This window comes from Ammospiza nelsoni, chromosome 17, assembly GCF_027579445.1.
Source record: "Ammospiza nelsoni isolate bAmmNel1 chromosome 17, bAmmNel1.pri, whole genome shotgun sequence".
NCBI lineage: Eukaryota > Metazoa > Chordata > Aves > Passeriformes > Passerellidae > Ammospiza > Ammospiza nelsoni.
Window position 1 is genome coordinate 10,159,814 of NC_080649.1, and position 23,693 is coordinate 10,183,506.

The following is a 23,693-nucleotide window of genomic DNA, read 5'->3' on the forward strand; positions in this document are numbered from 1 at the left end:
CATTGCAAGAACCTGTTCCTGTTAAGAAAGAATTATTTCTCCATTTCCAGCCCACTGAACTGTCCTGCCCATTCAGTCTCCCTCACACACAGTGCTTTCCATTAGCCTGCAATACAAAGCCCCAAACCTGTTACTGTGGCAGAAGCCAGCAGTTGCTGTGTGGTTTCAGTGTTTCCAAGAGAAAAATCAAAATTTCAACGGGCACTAGAAGGTACTGTTGAGCAGAATACTTACTTTTATTAATCGGTTAAAAAAGATGTGTAAAGACAACCAAAACACTGTATCAAAATTTACAACCTGTACATTATAAACATACATTCCCACTAACTCAGAGAACAGTAGTACAGCCAACATGATTTTAGTAGTCCAGACATCATCCTGCAACATTCAGCTGCCTGTGGAATATTGAGCACATTCTGAGACTCAGTCACGGTAAAGTGCAGCTGCAGAAAATATCCCTAAAGGGCATTTGTCAGCCAAAGCTTAGCTAGGAGAGGTCAAGACAAGGATGTGCATGGCTGGAGTGCCACAGGCTAATGGGAATATCACACCACATTTGGCTCAAACTACCTCCCATTCAAGCAGCTCCAAGAGGAGAGGATAAATAAGATTTTTATCCATGGCTCTGGCTAGAGTTTGACTATAAAGAAGAACCATGCAGATAGTTGAGAAAAATACAAATTCTAATTACAATCATATTCTCCACAGGGTTTTTCCTCCTGGCTTTCTCTTCCTCTACACCTTATGTCTGATTCCCTGCTCTCAGAAACAACAAACAGACCTTCCTTTATCCCTTCTTTCTTTAATTTGTTCACTCTCTTTAATTTGTCCACATCCCTGCTGTCAAGATTCTGCAGGCACTGAAACTTAAGCAGAGGAGCAGAACTTGCTGGAAAGAAAATGAATGATGTGATTTTGAGCTGTTTAAATCTGTGAATTTTTAAAGACCAAGAAACAGAGTATTTGAGAGGTTAGTTGAGAGATTCTAGTTTGCACAGATCCTTGGGTCAGTATTGTCAGTGCTTCCTAGCAGAAAAGATTTCAAAGAGGTTGTTGAACTAACCCTGAGCTAACTGTGAAGTAAAGACTTCCCAATTTGTAGCATTTTGAGCATTCCTAGCTTTTTCCATCCCTTTTTGTTGTTCTGTCTTAGACTTTATCTGGATGGGAAGCCAGAATGGTGCTCCTGACCTGACAATTGCCTCTGTACAATTTTAACTTCTCTTCATGTTCACAGAGCAGAAAGAAAATAATAAAAGAGACAAATGGTTTGCTGTTGCAGTCAGCAGGATGAATATTTGGCCCACATATGACTGAGACCAGCAGCATAGACATGATAGTGCTTTGAGATGTGCTTTTGTTGATTGCCTGGCTACTCATAACTCTGAGCCAGAAGGCCACATAAACTACACACAGTAGTGATATCACTGTCAAGTATAAAACTGGTGCTTGTAAACATTTATGCTGCCCAGCTGCATTTAAGAAATTAAATACCAATCCAGGTATATGAATTCAGAGTTCTCATTTGAGACATAGTAAAAAACTTCAAAAATTGTTTGAGGATTGGTCTGCCATAAACTGGCTATTTTTATCTATTTGGATTTCTGCAGTAATTTTAGAATAATGCTTCATCATTTTACACTTTCAATTTCTTTCTTCTCATTACTTATTTTTCCCAATTTTTTTGAAGGATTCTGTAACAAGTCATAGAAGACATGTTTCTATCCCTTAAAGCAGCACTGATTACTAGTGAAGAAAATAGCAACTTCTAGAATCTTGTGGATAATCTTATCAGAACACTTTCTAGGGCTGATGACTCTTTTTTATGCTTCTCACCCTAGTGCTTCCAATCAGTCCATACAGAGAGGTGAAATGTTTAACCTTGAGCTTTGGAAGTCCAAAATCATCAGACCAAATTTGATGGCAGTTACCATTGGCACCATGAAGTAAACAATCAGATTTGATCTGTCAGTGCTTCAGATGTTGCAGGTTGAGCAGCTTTCAGTTTGCTCTTCGATGACTTGATGGAATTTTATACTCACAATATCCTTGTGCATCCTGGTCTCCTTTAATGGTGGTCACAGTATCCAGGTGCTCTTTTCATCTTTGATGTTGCTTAACTTTTACTATTTAAGTAGAAATACAGCTGGGTCTTTGAATAGCATTTTAAAACTCTATAATTCATCCAATTTAAGCATCGCTTAGAAACTGCAATGTTATTTTTTGCAACAAACATGAGAACACCAATTCATAAAGCAGCAAGAAGACAGGAAAGGACAAAGGACACCCTCCCCTCTTCTTTATGACACCTGTGAAATGATGAATACAGAACATTAGATGTACACCTGTCACATTAACCCCCATTAAGATTACAAAAATCATAGATTTAATGATTTGTGTAAACAGACAACAGTGGCTGGTGGATGCTGAATGGTTCAAGGTTGGGAGACAGAATCCAGAGTTCCTGCTGCTATTTATCCTCAGAGCTAATGCAGGTTTCCTTACAGTGATCATATCCCTGGTGTCCTTTCTCAGGAAGGTAGGGCTTTTCAACAGGACAAAGATTTAGTTCACTGTAGGCTAGTAAGGAGCACCACAATTCTTCACTGCTGCAATTACTTCAAGGATCCTTGAAACTGTGCAGGCAATGAAGTAAAAGTGGCTGCCAGTGGCTAAACCACACAATAACACAGAACTAGGAATGTAGGAGGGAGTGTTTTGCTCTGAGTACTGTACAGGTACAGCTGCACAGGCACACAAGCAGCTGTTGAGGATTTGTATTCAACAAAGGAAAAGTGAAAGGACTCACTAAAAACCAGCACAAAACAAGTTCTGAGGAGTACAGAACTCATCTATTAAACATGAGAAGTACACAGAGCTTTAGTTTTTCCCAACAAAAATGAGAAGCTAAGCAGGGCAGCTGCCAGTCACTGAACTGGGCTGGACTGGGAGTTCTAGAGGTCCATTTTTCTTAATAAAGCACTTGCAGTGTGCTAGTGCAGATCCAGGGAGGAGGGAGGTGCAAGATGAGTGCAGGGAAAGAGGGCCTGATGTGACACTGCTCTGCGCCACTCTAGGGCACCATCTCCAGACTTGCCCATGGGCACATGGATGCTGTTACTGTGCCTGCTGTAGTGAGCCTGGAATCAACAGCTCCCACAGAAACAAACCTGGTTTTCTCAGGGAGCCATGATTTGTTACCTTTATGGAATCCTCTGAATCTACACACTGATCCTGGAGTCCAGCTGGTGAAGGTGTTCAAGAACTCCGTAGGGAATGGTGGGATTCCACATCCTGTAAGGGCAAATTCAGAAAGAAAAGAGATCTTAAGAAGTGCAGTTTGTTTTACCTTCTTTTGGTGTGTTTGATGTGTTTGTGCCTTTTTCTGGTTGTTGTTGCTGTTGTTTTCTTTCTTTCTTTCTTTGCTTTAATGTTGTCCTTTGACTATCCTCCTGTGAAAGTATGTAAGCTATGGAGCAAAGGAAAATGCATTTTGATTTAGAAAAAAACAGTTCAGTACTCCATAATCTTGCTGACTCTGGTTACACAACTGCACTCCTGTCTCTGTAACTAATTTTTTGACCTTCCATCAAACTCCCTTCCTCTCAATGTGTACCGGTAGCTTCAGTCTATTTAGCCTCTAATGATGGCTGCTCATTGTTTATCCCTCAAACAGAAGTGGTGCAGCACAGAGTAGGTCTGGTTCTCTGGGAGGGTAGAAGATTAACAAAGGGAGGCTCAGTGGAAACTGTTTCAGTCAAGACAAGCTCGATTGCCTAGGACTACTGGGAATTAATGCAGCTGAAACCAGAGACAACATTTAAAAAAAACCTCTGCTTTTGTATGTTGCTGATGTCTTTGTTTGTGCCTCTTTTAAATCTGACAAATCCAGAAGGCAGCTTTAGCATGATTGCTAACCCAGTTTTACAGGATGAAGGTACAGCAAACAGCCTGTCAAGAGACTTACACCAGGTTCTTCATTTGGGGACATTTTCGTAGGCTGTCAGTCAGCTGCTGGGCTCCAACACCAGTTATTTTGTTATACTGAACACTGAGGAATAAAAACAACTTTGTTAATCCAAATCAAATGGTGTAATCAAACATTTTATTCAAAATAAAAAATACTATATAGGTTAATCTGCAGATGGGGTAAGAAAGAAAAAGGAAAAATCCCAAAATAGATTGTCAGTTCAAAAAACCTGTAACAATATACTCAGAAGGTTGAATGGGAACTTCATTATGTTAATTCATCTGAGGGATTCCTTTTTCCATGTTCCTGAGGTCATTCTCTAGCTCCCCCATGAGCCTATTCTCCCACCTTAACACCAATATTTCTGGGTTTATGGTGAACTGTTCCTTAATCCTTTCTAATCACTGACTAGCTGGACTCTGTAGAAGCACATTTCTCCTGTGAAATTTTCCCAAAATCTTCCTCAGTTTCTGTCTCCTCCAGAACCAAACATGGAATATTTGTATTTTCAGTCTCCAATGAAGTAAGCTTTCCTGGGCCATCTCAAAGATTTCATACTCACTCTAGCACTCTTAAAGATGTCATTGCAGGAAGAACCTTGGCCAGATTTTCTGCTCCAAAGTCACAAATGTTGTTATTGTACAAGCTGCAGAAAACCAAACCAGAAGAGTCACAATTGAATAACGGATAATGTACATAGATATTAGATCAAGGGTTTTCAGATATGGTAAGTACATCTCAACTTTCATTTTATGCTTATTTGCAGTTAAAGTTTAATGCACACATTCATATTTCCTGTATCAAGTAAGGCAAATGGTCACATCCTTCTTCACCTAGCACAGGTACAGCAAAAAAGGTCTAGATTCTATTATTCTATGGATAATAAGAACATTTCTGTCCACACAGGTCAAATTAAAAATCTGCCAAAAAAATCAGGCCTAAAGATTTGGGGTACAGCATTCAAAAGATTTCCACACCACCAAACTACTCCAGAATTTCACACCAGGATTCCTTGCATTCCCTGCTTCCCTCAGGCCTGTGCCAGATTTCCCAGTGCAGTGGGATGGGCCATGGTCCCCATATCAGCAAACACAGCTTTGGATTTGCAACAGATGTGGTGCACATCTGTGCAGGGCAGGATTCATAACTGGGTATTATGGACTGGATTTAAACATCAGCCCAGTCCTTGCTCTATTCCCAAATATCCTTCTGCATGTCATACTCCTGTTCTTTCTGAAGACTTTATGCAAAAATGAAGTGAAAACTTGGCTGCTGCAGTGTTACCTCTTTGTTCCCTGTTCAGTAGTTTCTGACAGAGACAGCAAGGTGTGCTTTCAAAACAACAGGATACAACTACTCACCTTAGTGTTTTTAAGGAAGACAAGGAAGGGAGAGCTGCAGCAAGGTTCTCTGCACCCAGGTCTGTTATTTTATTCTGTGATAAACTACAGTAAGTGAGATCACTTCGTTAGTTGAGCACATTTATTCTGATTTATTACATTGTGGGGGGAAATTAATTTTCAATTTTTAAAAAATATAATTTGGACAGTCTGTTTAGACCAAATACAGAGAAAAAGGCAAGATAGAGCCCTTGAAGAGAAGTCAGGAAGGATTAATCTATTTGTCTAATGAATGTACTGATTAAGTATCTCCACAGGCTCATTGGTCTTCCATGCCCATGGGATACTTTTACCCATAATTGTTAACAGAGAGTCCCTTAAGTCTCTAGGTTTAATCTGTTTCTTCTCAAAATTTCCCTGAACTGTTAACCTTACTTTAATGTTACTTTAATGCACTTACTTTAATGTTTCCAGTGATGTCAGGGTTGGAAAGACTTCAGATAGACTCTTTGCTCCTTCATCTCCTATGCCATTTTCACTCAGAGCATCAAGGCTGTGTGATGACAAAAAGAGAATTAGCTTCCCTTTTAATCTAAATTTTTGTGGTCTATTCACCTCAGAGACCATTCTATCTATCTTGAAAAGCTTTTCTGCAGTAGCCTCAATCAGCATGAAGCATCACACAAATAACAGCTTCTCTAATAAGCAGCTTTCTGCTGCCCAAATTTAAAGCATAAGAATTTTTTTTTACTAGTTGAATGCCTTGACCCATTTCCTTTGATATGCAACATTATTAAAATAGTTATGAAATAGCTGTGTTCCAGCTAAGCTGAAAGGAGATTTCCTGTGCACACAAAAATACAGAACTGACAAAATCCAGCAGAGGCTGTAAACCCTTGCCTAAACCTCTCCTTCTCCAGAGAGGAAGTATTAAAAATGAAGTTTTCCTCGTATCTAGTCAGATACTGGAATTTCAGATACTGGATCCCCTTCTAATCTGTCAGATAATGCTGGGATATATTTGATATATCCAAAGGCCCTCCCAAAACCCAAGAACCTTCCCACAGGTGCCATGCACACCCCTGCCTACTGCTGCTACACTTGATTCTAGTGCAAAGAAGCTCAGAACTAAGAGAGAGTTGGTTTGTCATGGATGTCCTGGAGCTCCAGTGAAGTCAGGAGTTGTCAGTGGTGGGGCAGGGAAGGGGGCCCCCAGGGGCTCTGCACTGAACCTTCACCCTTCACCCAGGAACACCCCAGGAAGGGACTCAGGGTTCTGAACAAAACACCACCTGCTGTCTCCAGGCAGGATGGGGAGTGTCAGCTTTTAGGGTGCTGTTACAGTTTGGGAATGTTTCTGCTGGTCAGTTTGGTCATCAAACAAGGAGTCAAGTTGGCAAATAAAATGTTTCTTGTGTACAAGAGCTTCTCCATCATCGAGGGCTGTTGAGGAGAAATGTTAGCAAAGTTCATCTTTAGCAGAACTCACTCTAAATGCTGAAGTGATGGAAATGCTGCAAGAATTTTCACAAGTTTTAGCAATCCTTGAAGGCCACATGCTGGACCCAGCCTGGAAGAAAATACAGACAGGCAGCAGGTTTTTCACAGGCTCACAAGCAGCAAAACTCAGGAATTTTTGAGTTCTTTCCCTGCAGCTCCCAATACAAGCTAGTTTACACCCTCAGAAGCAGCCATTCCCTACAACCTGCCCCAAGGAATTCTGCTGTGAAGCCTCCAGATGAAGACCAACAAGGCTAAGTCCAGGACAGAGCTTGCACAGCAGCAGTGGGACATTTGCCACTTTTTGTTCCTCTCTGCAAGACTTATCTCACTTGTTTTAGATTCTTATATTTCTGTTCTTTATCTTTTTCAGGTTTTTCACTGTAAGTATAATCTTGAGATGAAATACACATCTATCTCAGTATAACTGAGAAATGGAAACAAAGTTATTTTCCCCCAACTAATAACAATTCAGTCTAACTTAAGATCAACATTTCACTGCAGCTTGAAGCACAAATTGCACTTTGATATTCATGCTCCAAGCATTTGTCTCTCATATCCTATTTGGAGTTTCTTTGGTATCAAAACAAGTTCAGTTATTTAAAAGGATTAGCATTTTAAAGAAAATTTAAATAAAGGGAAATTGGAAGAGGAAATTAGAAGAGAAAGCAGCACAAAATCAGAAGTGAGGCCAAGCATAGCTGTGCCAGGTTGTGTTAGATTTACAGAGCAGGAAACAGGTGAGAACACCTGATGAGAATTCTCCATTGCACTGCTGCAGTTTCTGTCCGAACAAATCCACATGCTATGGAAGGATATTTTGAGCAATGGAATAGCCTTGGAGGCTGCTTACAGTTTGGGGGGAAAAAAGTGTTACTAAAACCTCACTTTTAAAGTAGTGTTACCAAGTCAACCTTCCATCTTCCAGGCAATGGGTGCTAAATAATTTATTTGGGAGGCATTTTCTGATGTAATCCTCTCATGGCCTTAGCTCTGATAGGGTAGAAAATTATGTCAGAAAACTCAGATAGAAAAGTTCACCATTTCTGGGGGAAAAAATATTTTCCAGGTAGTTGGATCACAATCAAAATATTTTATGCCCTGTGGCACAAGATCAGTACCTTATGGTCAGGAGATAACTTGTACTAAAACAAAAAAAAAAAAAGGTAGAGCCCTGTTGATCTGTATTGCTGCAGGAGTCAGAAATAATGTTCTTTGAGTTTTGGCCATAAATTAATAAATCTAGTTCAGAGAAAAGCAAGATAGCAATTAATTGGGGTTTACTCAGTGCTTTCAGCTGACTGTACATCAGTGCCATGGCTGTAGCCAACATCCATGACTGCTCCTCTTAACCAGGACCACCTCAATCAGTAGAAGTTCAGCACTTACGCAAATTCCAGTTTTCTGAGGTTTCTGATGGCAGGAATTTCATAGCTGGTGCAACCAGATGCTTCTTGCACACTAAATAAATAACAGTAGAATCAGAGTATGATAAAAAATTTAGCAGCCAAAGACTGCTTTAAAAATAATCTGTTAACAAATTTCCACAGAAAATTAACCACTGTTGCATTAACTGAGGAACCAGGAAACTTTAGAGTAACTTCTGCTCTAACCTCTCTTCACCTGAGTAATTTCAATCCAATATTTGCCTTTCATAGTGCAATTGTTTGCTCTTTTTCCAATAAAACTTGAAAATACATTTTTCTAAATCAACTATTTTCTGTCAAACATGAAACTATTTTGTCTATCTCTTAATCAAAATACTCCACCCATGTTAAAATGGAAGTCATCATTAAAAAAACCCAAAACAAACAACAAAATTTTACTTCTGCATGTTTTTAATTGCAACCAATCCCCCAGCTACATCAGCAGCAGGAATGGAACCCAGGGTTTCTAGACCATGCAACACAAGATTTTATCTCCTGGGCTAAAGGACTGACTTAGCCCCTTTGGGACCAATGCAAAACAGGCTTTAATTTATGCCCAGGTACTACAGGGAGAAAGAATCAGCCCAAGTTCTGTAACTGAAAGGAATTGGAAGAGATTAAAGAGGAATGACAGCTGGCTTTTTCAGTGGCAGTTTTGGTGACTGCTCTGCACAGTGCTGTCACTGCTCATCCCTGCTATGACATCCACCTCACATGGGGGTGGGAGAACCCCCTGAGATGACCCAGGAGCTTGCACTGCCTTAGTTACTCCTCTGGACAAGCAGACAACTCCATTGTCCAGCACTGGTGGTGAAACCCTGTTTTCATAAACTGCTATTGGTATCAGTTGGTATAAGAGGAGTTTTGACCATAAATGATCCTACCAATTCATCATCTTCTCCTGCATCTCCACAAGGTCGGAGAGGTCACTGATGTCCTTCATTGTCTTTGCCTTAAAGGGATCAAGAACAAATTTCTCTGTGGATGCTTTCAGCAGTTCGTAGTCTTTTGTCTGTTCTAAAGATTTCCAGAGCCTGACTGTGTCACTGAGGGAAGCCCTGTGAAGTGACAAAACATGCAAAACCAACAGATGTGACTGCTGTTGTTGCATGAAAGTGTCATTTACACACAGGGCTGTGGATGATGCTGTGGGGTACAGAGAGTGACCAACCTGAACGATGTCACATTCCTCAGGCTGACCAAGGCCTGCAGCCCTTGCATGTCGATGCTGCTGTTCTGCAAATCCAAGGAAAACTCTTTTCTTGACCTTTTCAAAACAGAGTGCAGTACATGGACATCAGGTGGTGTAAGAGCTATGCCCAGAAAAGACAACTTTGGCTCGAGCCTTAAGGCCACGTGCTGCAGGAGATAATTGTTCTGTGTTTCATAAACACAACACAAAAGCTCCAGCAACCTCTCTGGACAGAGAGTATCAATCTGCAGCCTTCTAATGTATTTCAAGAGCGTCTTCTGCTTCTTGGTTGATTGTTTTTCATCCTCATTTGAAAGAGAGCAGAAGCAGGGATCATCCTGGCGAAACATCAAACCAGCCACAAACCGAGGCATTAAATCTAACCAGTTATAAGGTTTTTTCTTCTTGGATAGAAAAGACAGGTACTTTGTTAGATTTTTATCCTTGAGCTCTTCTGCTAACAAAAGGTGAAGCGCACACAAGAAATTCTGAATGACAAAATCAGAGAATGTGCACCCAAATTCCTCTTCTTCACTATCTGAATGTCTAGGAAATGCAAATGGCAGGAAGAACCCATACTTCAGAGCAAACTCTTTAACTTCCTTAGAAGGAATAAGATCACTTTTCATGGCACTTTGGTGCTTTTCTCCAAGACACCAGGCTACACGAGCTAGGGTAGCAAGATTCTCTTGATTTTTTGTGGTTGTAACATTTGTAACATCTGTTTGCATAAACATTATCTTCTGCTGAAAAAATTTCAGGAAGACTTCAGTAAGAGTTGAAGGAAGACTTTTCTCTCCCATTTCAAGTACTGTCTCACAGAGAAAACAAACAAATCTACACATAACAGGACTGTAACAATGACTGAACAAGTACTCACACTCTTTGATTAATTTCAGTGCACTATCACAGTAGAGTGATTCTTCAAAGTATTTGGTTATGTACAGTTCTCTCTGCTGAGGGGAAAATCCTACAATTTCAATAGTCTTATCCACTTTGGACACGAACTGGTACAGTTTGTCTTTTGGCCTTGCTGTAAATAATAAAGTACAGCCATTGAGTATCTTTTTCTGGATGAGTCCTGCAAGCAGCTCCTTTATGCTGCACAAATCCTTTTCAGGCTGGCTGGCTGAGCAACGAGGAAAATTCTCGTGATCGTGCAACCCTTTAAAACCGTCAAAAATCAGAAGGACTTTATCAGGATTTTGCAATATATACTCAAAGATCTCTTTGCTTCCCTCTTGAGGCTTTACAAAAAATTTAAGCAGTAGTTCCTTCAGGCTGTATTGCTTCTCAGGCAAGCTTATTTTGCAGTCAAACCAAAATACAAATTCAAACTGAGAAAACTCTCCATTGGACCAGTCCTGGCAGATCTTCTGAACGAGAATGCTTTTGCCCATTCCTGCTTTCCCCAGCACCACAATCACTTTAGTCTCTAAGTCTTTACGCTGTGGGATTTGAAATATTTGGCTTCTATCAATGGCTGTCTTTTCCTTCTCTTGCAGGCTGCAGGTTACCAGCTCCTTTTCCATTGCTTTTGCACTGTTCTTTCCAGTCTTGGTTTCAGTTTGACTTTGAACAAGTGTCCCATCAATGAACAGGTGATCCAGATTTACTTCCCGCTCCATGGTCACAGATTTGCACGTGTCTCGGAAATAATCCTTAAGGGATGAACAGAAAGTTTCCACTTGCTCTAGAGAAATAAAGAGCACACACAAACTGAAGGAACCAGTCCACAAATTACAACATCATTTCATGGTGGCTTAAGTGCCTGATTGCAATATGGTGAAAGCACACATAAAGCCCATAGGGCTGGATTTACTCCATGCTACTGCAGCTGAGAAGTGCAGGCACAACAGACACTTTCACATCCATGAACTGAATAACTGTGGAGCTCTCTGTACAGATGATAAAACCAGTGAAGTACGCTGAGCTGCTAAGCAGCTACTACAGCTAGATATCTACAGGAAGCCAAGTCTAATATCTTGAAACCAGGAATTGTGTTCAGACCCTCAGAACAGCTTCACAAATTGTTGAATAATTCCTACAAGGAGCTTCTCTGTATGGAAAGAAACACAGAATCTTTTTCCAAAAAATATTGGAAGGTTTAAGTTCAAGAGCTCTAAACTCACCTGGTCTTTTGAAAGGTTCATCAGAAGGAATTATGGAATCTTGAACTTCTTGAAATTTCTCTAAATCTGGAGAAACAAAACAATATACTTGACAAAGACACCTAGATAATCACCGATTCAGCTTTACTAATTTTAACAATAAGATTAATGCAAATTTCCAAGTTCATTGTAGCACATATTCAGAGTAAGAGATATTTTGTTCATTTTACAAGGAAAAATGAATAAAATTCTCCCACAAGTAGAATTCTGCTGATGTGCACTGATAGAGGCAGAATGGCATCAAACAAGACCACAGCTGTTCTGACAGTTGTGGGAAGCAGATTTACCATTTCCAGGTGACATTCACTGTTCTTTTCAAATGTCAGTGTTTTGCATAAATTCGTGTTCACACATAGTGCTTCTTTATGTCTTCAAAAGCAATAGTTTTCTTTTTTTTATTCTACACCTTGTAACCAAGCACTAAAGATGAATGTCACAGAGAAGTGACTCCTGGTAACAGTGTTTACCCATTACTCTCCCTGACAAAGTCCCATTGCTGTCCAGTTTTCTTTCTTTTCACCTGTTTGCTTTCAAACTACTGCAGACTTTTGCAGTTGGGTCAGGTGAACAGTGTCTCCTTTACACAAAGGAATTGGGAATTTTTCAGAGAGAACACATTTTCTTCAGATTGGTAATTGCAGAGTATCAGTTTTGACAAAACTTTTGGTAGGAAAAGCTTTGCAGATGCAAGACAGAATTTAAATTGACAGGCTGTAACAAACTCAACCTCAGAACCCTGTAACCACACACAGCAGAGATGTGCAAAAAATTACCTAAACTAAAACAGATTAATCTCCCTAAATATGCACAAATGTGTTTCATACCAGAATATCATCTTGATCATCTTGATATAGAATATGATCTAAAAGAAATACAAATCTTACAATTTCAGAGATCTGGAAATTAATTCCTACCCTGCATGTCAGCAACTTTCAGAATGGTTAGAGTTCACAATTGCTTCTAAAGGGAAGCACCACAGGCCTCCAGTAAGAAAGATATTAAATAAAGAAAGGTTGGGCAAGCATCTGTTTTTTATTTACTCTTTATTTTATTAACTAAGAAAACAGAATGGAAGAACAGAAAAAATAATCTGTAATGAGACATTTAGATGGGAAACTATTCAAAGCAGGTAGGAGTGAAGAACTTTTAAAAGAGTAAAAGAAAAACTGGCTTGGCATCTTACATTTATCTGCTGCTGCTGCATCGGGAATTCCAGGGCTGGTGGTATACGTATGTTGTGCTGCAGTAAATCAGTTGGAATTACTGGCATTGTTTATTTACATAAAAAGGAAATACAATTTACAAAGACTCCCCCACACCTAGGGATATTTGCCTCTTAATCTCCATATTATACTTTTGCTTTTGGGGGAGTGGAAGCCACCAGAGGGCAACAAACTCCTGCACTGGGCACAGGGACCAGCAACAGCACTGATACCAACCTCTGGGTTCCAACAGCCCTCTGAGGGCTGGAGGGAAAGTTTGTTACCTGAAGTGGGACTGTTAAATCCTGACCAAGGCTCTGATTTCATTATAAACCATTCTGTGCATTAGCTTTCAGTATTGCTTAGTTAAATAAGTTGGGTTTGGGTCTTCCATGGGAGCTGGGTGCAGTGTGGCTGCCAGCACTGAGCATTTCAGATGCTCAGGCCATGCCAGCATCAGATCATCTCCCCCTTCCTGAGGGTGCTCCAGCACCCTGGGCTTTGCATTGTTTTAACTAAACCTGACTTCTTTCTGAAACTGGATGTCATAGCAAACACAGGGGATTGGCTGCTGAACCTGAAGCTCTACCACTCCTATCTGTACATTTTGGATCAGAGTAAGCAGCCAGTGACCAATACAAAGAAGGAAATACCATCCAGTTTTGGTTTTTTAAGGTCAATAGGAGTAAAGTCTGAAGGGGAGAACAGGCTTTGAGTAGAAGCAATATGGTTTCTCTCCCAGTTCAAAGTGCTGTACCCCAATTTTCTACTACTACCCCAATAAACCCCAATTTTCTACTTACCACATAAATTAACTGGAAAAATGGGAGACATGACTGTTTCTGTGGAAGATGTCAGCACTGGCAAGAAACAAAGCATAGTTTCAGCATATCATAGCTATCAGTAACTGGATTTAATCAATGCTGCTGTTGGCAGCATTGATTTTTTTAGCACTTTATGCCTCTTTATGGGGATAAAAAGCTATCGCTCTTACCTGGATATACTATAACTTCAGATGTGCCATTTTCAAGAACAAAGTTAAATATCTGCTGAGGAGCACCTGCCAAGCCTGGATTCTCTTGGTACCCTTTTACACTGGCTGGTAGGCACTCTGAGGTCAAAGGTTCTGACAATCCTGAAATGAGTGCAGAATAATTACTCTTCTATTTTTAAAGGGTTCTGCCTTCTAAAGCTTTATGAGAGAGAGAAAGTTTTCTAACAGTACTTTCTGGCAGCTTATAGGCAAATCTTCCCAGTGGAGAATTCACAGGATCACATGACGTCCATAGAACCCATTAAAAAAAGAATTGTTACAAGGTATGATGAGCTTGAAATACAAGGGATTACCCAGCTTTTAGCAGCCACTGTTTTCAATAGTCTAAAGAGAAATTCTATTATCATAAGGAAAAGTGCTTAAGGCAAAGTCTGTAAATGTACAGTCAAAGATCCAGAGAAGTGAAAATGTGTAAATAGTATGTATCTGCATTTAATTTACCTTCCTTGCACTACATCCTTCCCAAATAATTGCACATCATGCAGGTTGTACAAGCACCCTCCCTCTCAATCCACACTGGGAAAGTTTTTTGATGATTCAGTGCTTGCAATTTAATCAGCCATAGCTCTGAGTTTCTGTAGGTGGGACACAATTTCTTCTGCTACTTTATGTTGCTTCAGCTCACATGAGGTATTTCAAGGCTCCCAATTTACACACTGGCTTTGGCTCCTTTCCAGCACAGACTTAACAGTGAGAGGTGTTGAACTGGGCCTTTGTCATTAGCACTTCTCAGTGTGCCATGAGCACCCTCTGCTACCCAGCATGGCCCAGGCCAGGGGCCTACAGCCCATCAGTGGGATCACTGCTCACTTTTCATGAGCTAAATCACAGCCTAGACTTTGCTCTACTGCTGCAAATGTAATTATCCCTCAGTCCTTTACAAATCTCTGGGTGAAAAAGAAATTGGAACTAAATTAAAGTTTAATAATGAAAAATTTTGTGACTTCCTATTCTTAAGACAAGTAAGTAATTACTCAGATTAGCATATAGTAAATAACTGTTCTGTTATAACCTGCACCAATTAAATAAAAGATTCATTCCACTCAGTTAGGAGCAATGCCCTTTTAATTTCCCTTGAATAATTTTCATTCTTTTAGTGAGTGCCACACCTTTAAGAGCTGCTTTACTTGCTGTTTTCCTGCCATTGCTCATAGTCAAAGACAAGATTTACAAGAGAGTTTTCCCCATGTGTAGAACAGCCTGTGTACAGCTGCACAGCTACAGCTGTACTCTACCTACCAGGAATGATGAGGCTCCTTTCCAGCCCGTGGGCAGCAGGAACAGAACAGGACATGTGCTGGTTGGTTAGGGAGGTGCAGCTCACTGGGTGGCTGTTGAGAGGCATAGCAAAGAAACTGCCACTCCCTGCAGAAGATGCAGGGACTTCCACTTTAAAATAAAATAGCAAAACAAAAGGAGAAAGTTATCTCATTGATAGAATTTAAAGGAACCAAAGAAGAGGTCTCAGTAGATAAGATAAAGCACTTGATTCTGATCAGCTGTGTTTTGATTTTCCAAAAGCAAGAACAATTCACAATAGCTTTCTGAAAACAATTTAGCTCTCAAAATCTAAAATGTATTTATTAAATTCTGTAGTAGATCACTTTTTCTTCTTTGTAGTTTCTCTTTAAATTTTCTTTTTCTTCAGCTTTCCTCACTTATTTTCAGATGTATCTAGATGTACATGACCATACACATGGATGACTGACAGATAAGACATAACAATCAGTACATTGGCTGTACTGATTTTCCAAGCACAGTTTGCTGTCTCAATATTGCACAAAAGCAGAGAGGCCCACAAGCAATAAACTGGGGACCTTGACTCCCTACTGAGACACTACAGTGCTTATAAGGACAAAGAGTGTGTGTTAAGTTCTCCCAAAGAACAGTCACAAACACCAGCCCTTTTAAAGATGCATCTCCTCTGCAGCATATTTTTTCCTCCAAGAATAGAACAAATGGGTGAGATGTTTGTGCATTGTACAATTTCATCTTATCAAAAGACTCCTACAGATCAAGTAAGACACACCTGCTTATTTGAATTAGTGTGTTAGTTTCATTGGTTTTACAACACCCCTATTCTCAGAGTTGGTTTTGCTTTTTCCTTCCCTCTCCTGTCTAGCTGCAACAAGTAAGTCTGTACTTCATCACTTTCTGTGGTCTGATGTTTTTATTAGGAGCTACAAACTTGTCTGGGGTTTGTGCCACTATTTCATTTAATTCCTTTGAAAGAATCTCATCCTTGGCTTACTTTGAACTTTAATACACATTATTGTCTTTGCTGTAGGTAGTCTTGCACTTCTGAAGAGCTGATGCATTTGCATTTGCAGGATCCTACTGTGACACCTGTGACAGGTTAAAGAAACTCCTGATTTTGTCAAGTAGCTCATATTTTTGTCAATTAGATTTTTCTACACAGTACTTATACTGTCTTATGTATATTTTCCTTCCTCAGCACCTTCACTGGGTCAAGGACAGTAGAAAAACTGATAATATTCTGAGGACTTCCACCAAAAAGGATGGGTGCAGCTTCACAAAGCACCTGTTAGCTCTGGGATGATCCTTTCATCTGGAATGCAGGTTCTGTAGGGTGAGACTTTTGGAACTGATGTGGCATTTTCTTATGGAAAACTATTATTAGTAGTGTGGTGTAAATATAGGCTTTTAAAAGTGCCGAATCTACAAAGGAACTTAAGCAAACAGAAACGAATCCACCTTTAACAGCTACTAACTGCCAGGAACTTCACACATGTCCAAATAACTACAGTCAGCAGGTAGAAACTCTGATATCATTCCCAGAGCTAGCAAAAATGTTTTTTCTGCTCAGTTCTCCCTCCCCACTCCTTCAGAACTCCACAAGAACACTGGAAAAGCAGCATGGATGGCAGTCATGGTGCACATGTGTATTCTCCCAGACTTTCAGGCAGTCTGTGCCAGCTCCTTACCTGCCCTGTGCTGAGGTGCAGTCCCAGATCCCAGCACTCTGGATGAACTCTAGGTTACACACTGCTTTGGCCACCCCCCAATATGTACATGGCCCCTGGGCTTTGGTACAGCCAGAGTCCCCTTAGGAGCCTTGGGAGGTGTGCTGATACAAAATGAGTCAGATGTCCACCCAAAACACAATAGAAAATAGTTAAAACTGTTGCTGCTAAAACAGGTTGTTCTCACCTGGATTTTGGAAGAGTATTTTGCTGGTTTAGCTCTGCCTGAGATACCCCTTTAGGCTACAGTTGGCTGAGAACATTAGCACCAGTTTACACCAGGGAGACAAGTTCCAGCCGGCCTGCTGGCCCCAGGTGATGTCTTGTAGATGGTCTAACAATGTGCAAAACCTAGAAATTTCCCTTTCTCCCTTTCTTTCTTTGTTTTAAAAGACTTTACAGCATGGACTAGACCAAGAAATCATCTCTTCACAGTTATTATTTTCACTAGGATGTTTCACTGGACTTTTGGAAGATGTCACACTTGGAAGAAAGAGGATCAAACCCAGGGCATGTGGAGCTGTGACCTGATGGATAATATGACTCAGGTCATAGCTCTGCATTTCCTGGGTTTGATCCTTCTTGTTCCAAGTGAGACATCTTCCAAAATTCCAGTGGAAAAAAAAGGTGTACGTGATAAAATTTACAGAATTTGGCACTGATCCAGGTCTCCATTATTTTTCTTTCTTCTCTCATGTGGATTTAGGAAAGGTCAACTGTTCCTCTGCTGATATTAAGCAAGTAATTTTCCTATCACCTGGTAGGAACATGTACTTTTGAAGCATAAGGATCCAAGTGTTCTTAGGCTACCATGTAGCTGATCCTAAGTTACACAATGTAATAACTGCAGGTAAGAGGATGTGGATTTTTTTATATCATAAATTAGTCAGAGGAATCTAAAAGTGGGATTTTTGCAGAAACATGAAAATGCCTGATGATCAAAATCATCAAATCTATGACAGCAAACTTTTCTGGAAGGTAGAGTTACAGAGTTACAGTACCTAACAGAGGATGAGATTTTGGAACATGAGACAATATATGTTCAATAACCTTTTCTTATTCAGCCAATGACTTACCAATTTTCTTATATTTGGGTTCTGAAGCATCACAGTAACTCTCTGCTGCAGAGCCTAAGAAAGCTGAAAGAAAGCAAAGTCATACTAAGTGGCTAAATTTTGGTAATTTCAAATTTACCCATGAAACTTAAGTAGAAGGGGGTGTTGCCAGTTTCAATTCAGCTATTTCAGGACTGTACAGGCCCAATGTATAAAAATGAAGGTGAAAAGCCTCATGTTATTTTGCTCTGTGAAGTTTTAATTAGGCTGCAGATTTTGTGCCACAGATATTTGCTGTTATTCTTGCAATTAAAAAGGCAATTGTTCAGCCAATGCTTACTGAGCTATAGATACACTGAAAACAAAGTCAACACTGCCACGAGGATGACAAAAATGCAAAGAAACATAACATTAATTTAATGTTTTGTTACAGGAAAACAAATTCTGCGAACTGTAAATTCTACGCTTGGAAGAGCCGCTTTCAGTTCCTGCCCACAAAACTGAACCAAGGCAGAGGAAGCTTGTCTGGTGTCACTGAAGAGCTGCATGACAAATGCTCTGGGGCTGTGCTAAAGCCAAGGGGCTGGAATGCAAATTAGGACTCAGGCACAAAGCCTTTCATGTTCTCACTGCTTACACTTACTTCGTTTAAGACATGACTGCATCTTTATGTCAGGAAATTTCTCAGTGTTTTCGGCAGCAATGTCATCCAAAATAAGGTTTCCTGCTAAAAACATGAAATATGGTCCAATGTCAAACTTTGTTCTCCTAAAAAAATTACAGAGAGGAATAAAAGCAAGATAAACACACCAATAGAAAGCAAAGATGAAATATGCTCCAATAAAAGATAAAAACCAAATAATGTGATAAAAGATGTACCCAGATCCACATATCTTAGAAAGCCCACATAGCTCTGAGTGCAGACTTTGTCACCGTGTGTTAATTTCTGAACTGCAAACTATTAATCTACTGGCAGTGGCTAATAAACCATAAGTACTTCTCAATGCTCTAATGATGAGCAAAGGATAAAACATTGCAGCTGTGTCACAGTGTGATCACAGTACTACTCAATTTATGTACTAAAGGGATTAGATCCTTTAAGAGACAGAATGAAGGGTTCTAAAACAATTTTCTATTCTGTGCTGCAAGAACTGTGAAGTCATCCCCACCATACTTTTACTGGAAAATACTTAAAAACTAATATTGCATTCTGTTTTTTGGTAAAACCAATAAAAAATATTGCCATTGGTTGCAAATTCTAAACACATGAGGAAGCAGTATATATCATTTGAAAAGCTATATGAGCTTCCTGCAGCCAGGATTATTCTAGGGAAATACTGACCTTTGGTAAATTAGTCCAAATTATTTTGCTCAAACATAAAATAGGATATACAGATATTCTGTGAACTTTCTGGTTCTATGGATTTCTCAAGAGGCAACTATTGATATATCTGTTCTGGAATAGTAAATAGCTGCATTTGTGCTGCTACCAAAACAATGATTTGGTACCACAAGCCAAGCAATGTGTCCAGTCAAGAATGGATGAAGGAATGATTCATTATATATATAATAGCACTGCTGCATTACTCAGGGTGAGAAGTAAAACTTGACACTTCCTCAGGCAGCTCTGTGCATCCTGCACAGAAATCAGCATGTGTAAACTGTATTTATACACATGCAAAGTGCTCTGGGGACTTATGTGTATCATCCTGCTGTGCTCAGGGTAGGTGTGATGCTATTGAAGCTATTAATGCACTGGACAGTGAGGCTCTGCATATTCTATGGGCATGGTGACATGATCAGCAGCTTGGTCAGAGACAAAACTGCCGTCTTTGAGGAAGGCCTGCAAAAATGCATAAAATCCTCAGGTTTTCCAAGAAAATCCTGGGACACTGTACCCAGGGGGAAAGAAGAAGATACCAGAGGTAGAGAAACTTTGCTAGTGTTCAAACTGGGGGGATGAAGCACATGTTAGACAGAACACCGTCATGGAGAAAGTTACTCTTAGCCATATCAATCTTACCAAAAATGTCTTCAACCTGCTTCTCCTGCTGATCCTTGAGCACATATTCTACTAATTCAGCTAGCAACAAAAGAAAAAAAACAAAAGAGGAACACAGTAATGACACAGTAAATGTCACAGCAAAACTCTAGTAAGCTTATCCTCATTAACAGAACTCTGCAGTGTAAGTAAAATGGAGGAGTTAAATTAAGTTTTTCTTGTAACTTGTTGTTCAGGAAATAAAGATCACAAGAAAAGAGAAGTAGAGAAAGGAAGTATTAAGCAGAAGGAGACATTAATAGAGAGATTTTCCCCCAACAACCACAAGCTACTGTTAATCAGTTTCCCCACAATGCACAGGTTCAGATACTCTAAATCAGATTTATCACACATGAGGGAAAGGCTACTTGAGTAAATACCATGGCTCCAGATTCAGAATAGAGTTTATAAGAAATAGCTATAGCAAATGATTGTAAAATAATGATTTAAAAAACAAAAATTCCTTTCATACCCATTTTAGCATAAGCATCCGTGGTGTTGCAACAGGGGTAGAACCCATCTCCATTTTCATATGGGAAATCCATATTATTGAACTGTTCATAGTTGCTGGCATCAACTTCAAGATCTAGAGTTAATAAGGAACATGCATTGGCTCCATGAATGCCATAACCAAGCATAAAAAAGCAGATAGCAGGACATGCAGAGCAGGCAGATTTGTTACTTCTGCAGAAGGCTTTGGCTTTCCATTGTGTGTTGGCTAAGAAGGAACAGAACTGGACTCTCAGTAATTCACACTCACCTGGAAATCAGCACTTTTCTTTTGCTGAACTCTGAGACCTCATCTCTCTTAGTATTTTATTTACTAAGTGCATTCTGTGATGATCAAGCCCAGACTCATACAGCTTATTAAACCTTCTTATCCTTCAGGCTATGGTGGTATCACCCAGATGCCCTGTTCAGAACAATGCTGTGTCCATGCTAACCCCTGAACTGCACTGCAAATTGCCTGTGAAGCTGCCAGTTGGCCAGGGACCATGCCAAAACCTTCACAGCAGAGATGCCCAGCTTCCAGGGACAGCTGCCATGTCCTGATGATGTTTGATTTACCTGCATCATCTCAGACATTGCTAAGGCTCAAAAGTATTCCCATCAGTGATAGCATGAGTCAGTGCTTGACCCCTAATTCATGCTGCTTTCAGACACTGAGCATGTGAGGCCATGGAGTAAGGAACACTCCTGTAGCTGTTTTTAACAGTCAGAAACTGAGAGGGAAAAGCCCAACCTGGGGAATGATCAATCATAAAGATAATTCTGGTGCTCAGTTCTCCACTGATTTGCCCATGTGCCTACTGGCATTGGTCACCCATGAAAGCCACAATGCTCCAAATTGGTAATATTTTCCACCTATTTGGCACAGAGCTGAGATTTCATGCCTGACATACACTAGCTCTTCTCTCATTGCCATTCTCAATCCATGGTCCAGCTCATTTGTTTAACATAAGCTCAGCTAATGCTCCATACCACAGACTTCCATGCTTTTATCAGAACACTCAGAGAAGGGAGAGCAGATCAATCCACAATTTCCACACAGTCAGGAGCACAAAGTTTGAAATCCAGGGCAACCTCCTGATCTGATTACTTGTAGGAACTGAATTCCAAGAAATTATCAACTTTATACTCTTGCCCTTCTGCTTTCTCATTTGTAATGGAATTATAAAATCATTGTGTCCCAAAAAGCTGGAAAATGGCACCTGGTAATGAAACCCCATTGTTTTGGTGCCTTAGGATCTCAGAATGCAAAGCTGTTTGCTCAGGGAGTGCGTTCATCACAAACTCATCTAAAAGTCTCTGTTTAGCAAAACCTTTGGCTTCAAGCCACAGAGGTGTTGACAATTACACTTGGCCAGCTTATGACTGGAACATTTGCAAATAAACTACTTCCAGGAATGATATCCAAATGAAAGACACTGTCATGCCCTGGTGAGTGACAGTGCAGTGTGTTTTGTTAGACTGACTGAGCAGGATGCTATAAATATGTACAATTTAAAAACATGACAGTTTCTGGAAGCAGTCACTGTGTGTGCAGATACAGACAAACTTAACCACATCCTACCACCAAAGTGCTTGTAGACTTTATCAGCCCCCATAATAAACTGCCATTAGGTGCCTTTGGAGCTGAGAGGAGATGGCAATAACTTACAGTGTGAAGAATAAACCAGTCAAGTGTTTTTTTAGTGTTTTACTAACCTGTAGAGAAGTCGCCTTCTTCATCTCCAGATGACTTTGGATCAAAGAAAGTACACAGATGCACTGGGTCAATATCACTGTGCAGTAAATCAAGGTAGCCATTTTCAGGCACAAATACTGAATCCATGGTTTGTCTCTTTATCTGAAATCAAATTGCACAACAGTTAGCTATGACACAACTAAAGCCTCAGCTTTTGTCAGTCAAATCCACAAGTCCTGCACTGTGGCTTTCTGTTGGCAAGACACAGATCTTGAGGCTGGAGAGATGGCTTTATTACCAAGGCCTGGTTTGAGTTATAACCCTGGGTTACTTAGAGATCCAGAGACAGCTTGGAGTGAGACTCACCTGTCTTTACTCCAGGGAGAGGAGTGGGATACTGCAGTCTGACCACCTGGACCAAAAATGCCAAGTACTGAATAAGTGGCAACCCTGGTACCTTATCAGGATATAAATACTGCACAAATCCAGCAGGTATCAGGGAAATTAGAAGACTGCAGTGAATATGATGGGAGAATCCAAAAGACACATCTGTTCATGAAGTTTATCTCTTCCTCCACATCATTGTAAATTCCCTTCTATTTCTGTCCAGTTACTGCAGCAGACACTAGAATCAGTTCAAACATTCCTCCTGGATATTCCACAAGTACAGAATAACAATATGTGTTACTTATTCATCATCTCTATCAAATTATTTCAAACCCAAATATCATCTCTTCAGTGTTTATAGATCACTGGTGTAAATGCCACCTGAGCTGGTGATCCAAATTGTTTACTCCAGCATAATACTGAGATACCAGGATGAAAAGAACAACCAGCAAAATTTTCAGACTCTATCCTGTTAAAATAGGTGTCCACACTCCGTAACCATGGAAAGTTTCAGCTTGGCATCAAACAGCATATTTTTCAATGAAGAATATCTAATAAATGGCTCTCAAATACTCTGCCCTTAGCAGATGACCAGTGATGTCCCTGCTTGCATCCATCTCTGTTCCTGAGGAGTGCAAACAGGGAGCAACTGCTGTACCATGAAACCTTCCTGCAACAGGGAAAAATCAACAACAGCTAACACTGCAGCTGTGATGAAAGAAGGCAGAGCAGACCTCATCACACACTACTATGTGCTGTTTGTTACAAACTCACCTTCATTCCTCTTACCCCTCCATGGGGTTGTCTTCTGAACGTCTTGGAAATGGATATTTCTGCATTTGCTGCAGAAAATGCCAAAATCTAGAGCCAGGACTTTGAAAAGTAGGTAAACATGGTGTGGATCCGGGAGCAGGAATAGCCTGCACTAAGACAGTTCTCCTTTTTCATGTTTTATAGCCTCACTACACTACCAAGATTACAAAAATTTGATATTATTGCCTGGCAGATATAAATGGAAAGCAGAAGTTGAGAAACCTGCCTGAGAACCAAGAATGAGGTTATAAACACACCAAATTAAATTTTCAGTTTGTTGCAACACTTTGTTTTGCCCCTTCCATTTGTTAAATTAACAGAAAATCTAAATAGGGCCTTTCAGAAGGCCAAGCTGCCAGACTTTATGAA

The 23,693-nt window shown here is 40.1% G+C and overlaps 1 protein-coding gene across 1 annotated transcript; it reads right to left on the reverse strand.

Moving 5' to 3' along the window:
• Positions 1-212: 212 nt before the first annotated feature.
• CIITA (class II major histocompatibility complex transactivator) lies at positions 213-23,334 on the reverse strand. Its single transcript, XM_059484282.1, has 21 exons — positions 23,286-23,334; positions 22,145-22,286; positions 20,409-20,522; positions 19,919-19,978; positions 18,539-18,622; positions 17,917-17,979; positions 15,096-15,245; positions 13,797-13,937; positions 13,606-13,662; positions 12,784-12,840; positions 11,562-11,627; positions 9,409-11,122; positions 9,122-9,295; positions 8,200-8,271; positions 6,800-6,880; positions 5,771-5,863; positions 5,332-5,415; positions 4,533-4,616; positions 3,968-4,051; positions 3,202-3,294; positions 213-2,309 (listed from the first exon to the last, which is right to left on the reverse strand). The coding sequence occupies exons 1-20, from the start codon at positions 23,289-23,291 to the stop codon at positions 3,222-3,224; spliced, it is 3,399 nt and encodes a 1,132-aa protein (XP_059340265.1). The 5' UTR covers positions 23,292-23,334; the 3' UTR covers positions 213-2,309; positions 3,202-3,221.
• Positions 23,335-23,693: the final 359 nt, after the last annotated feature.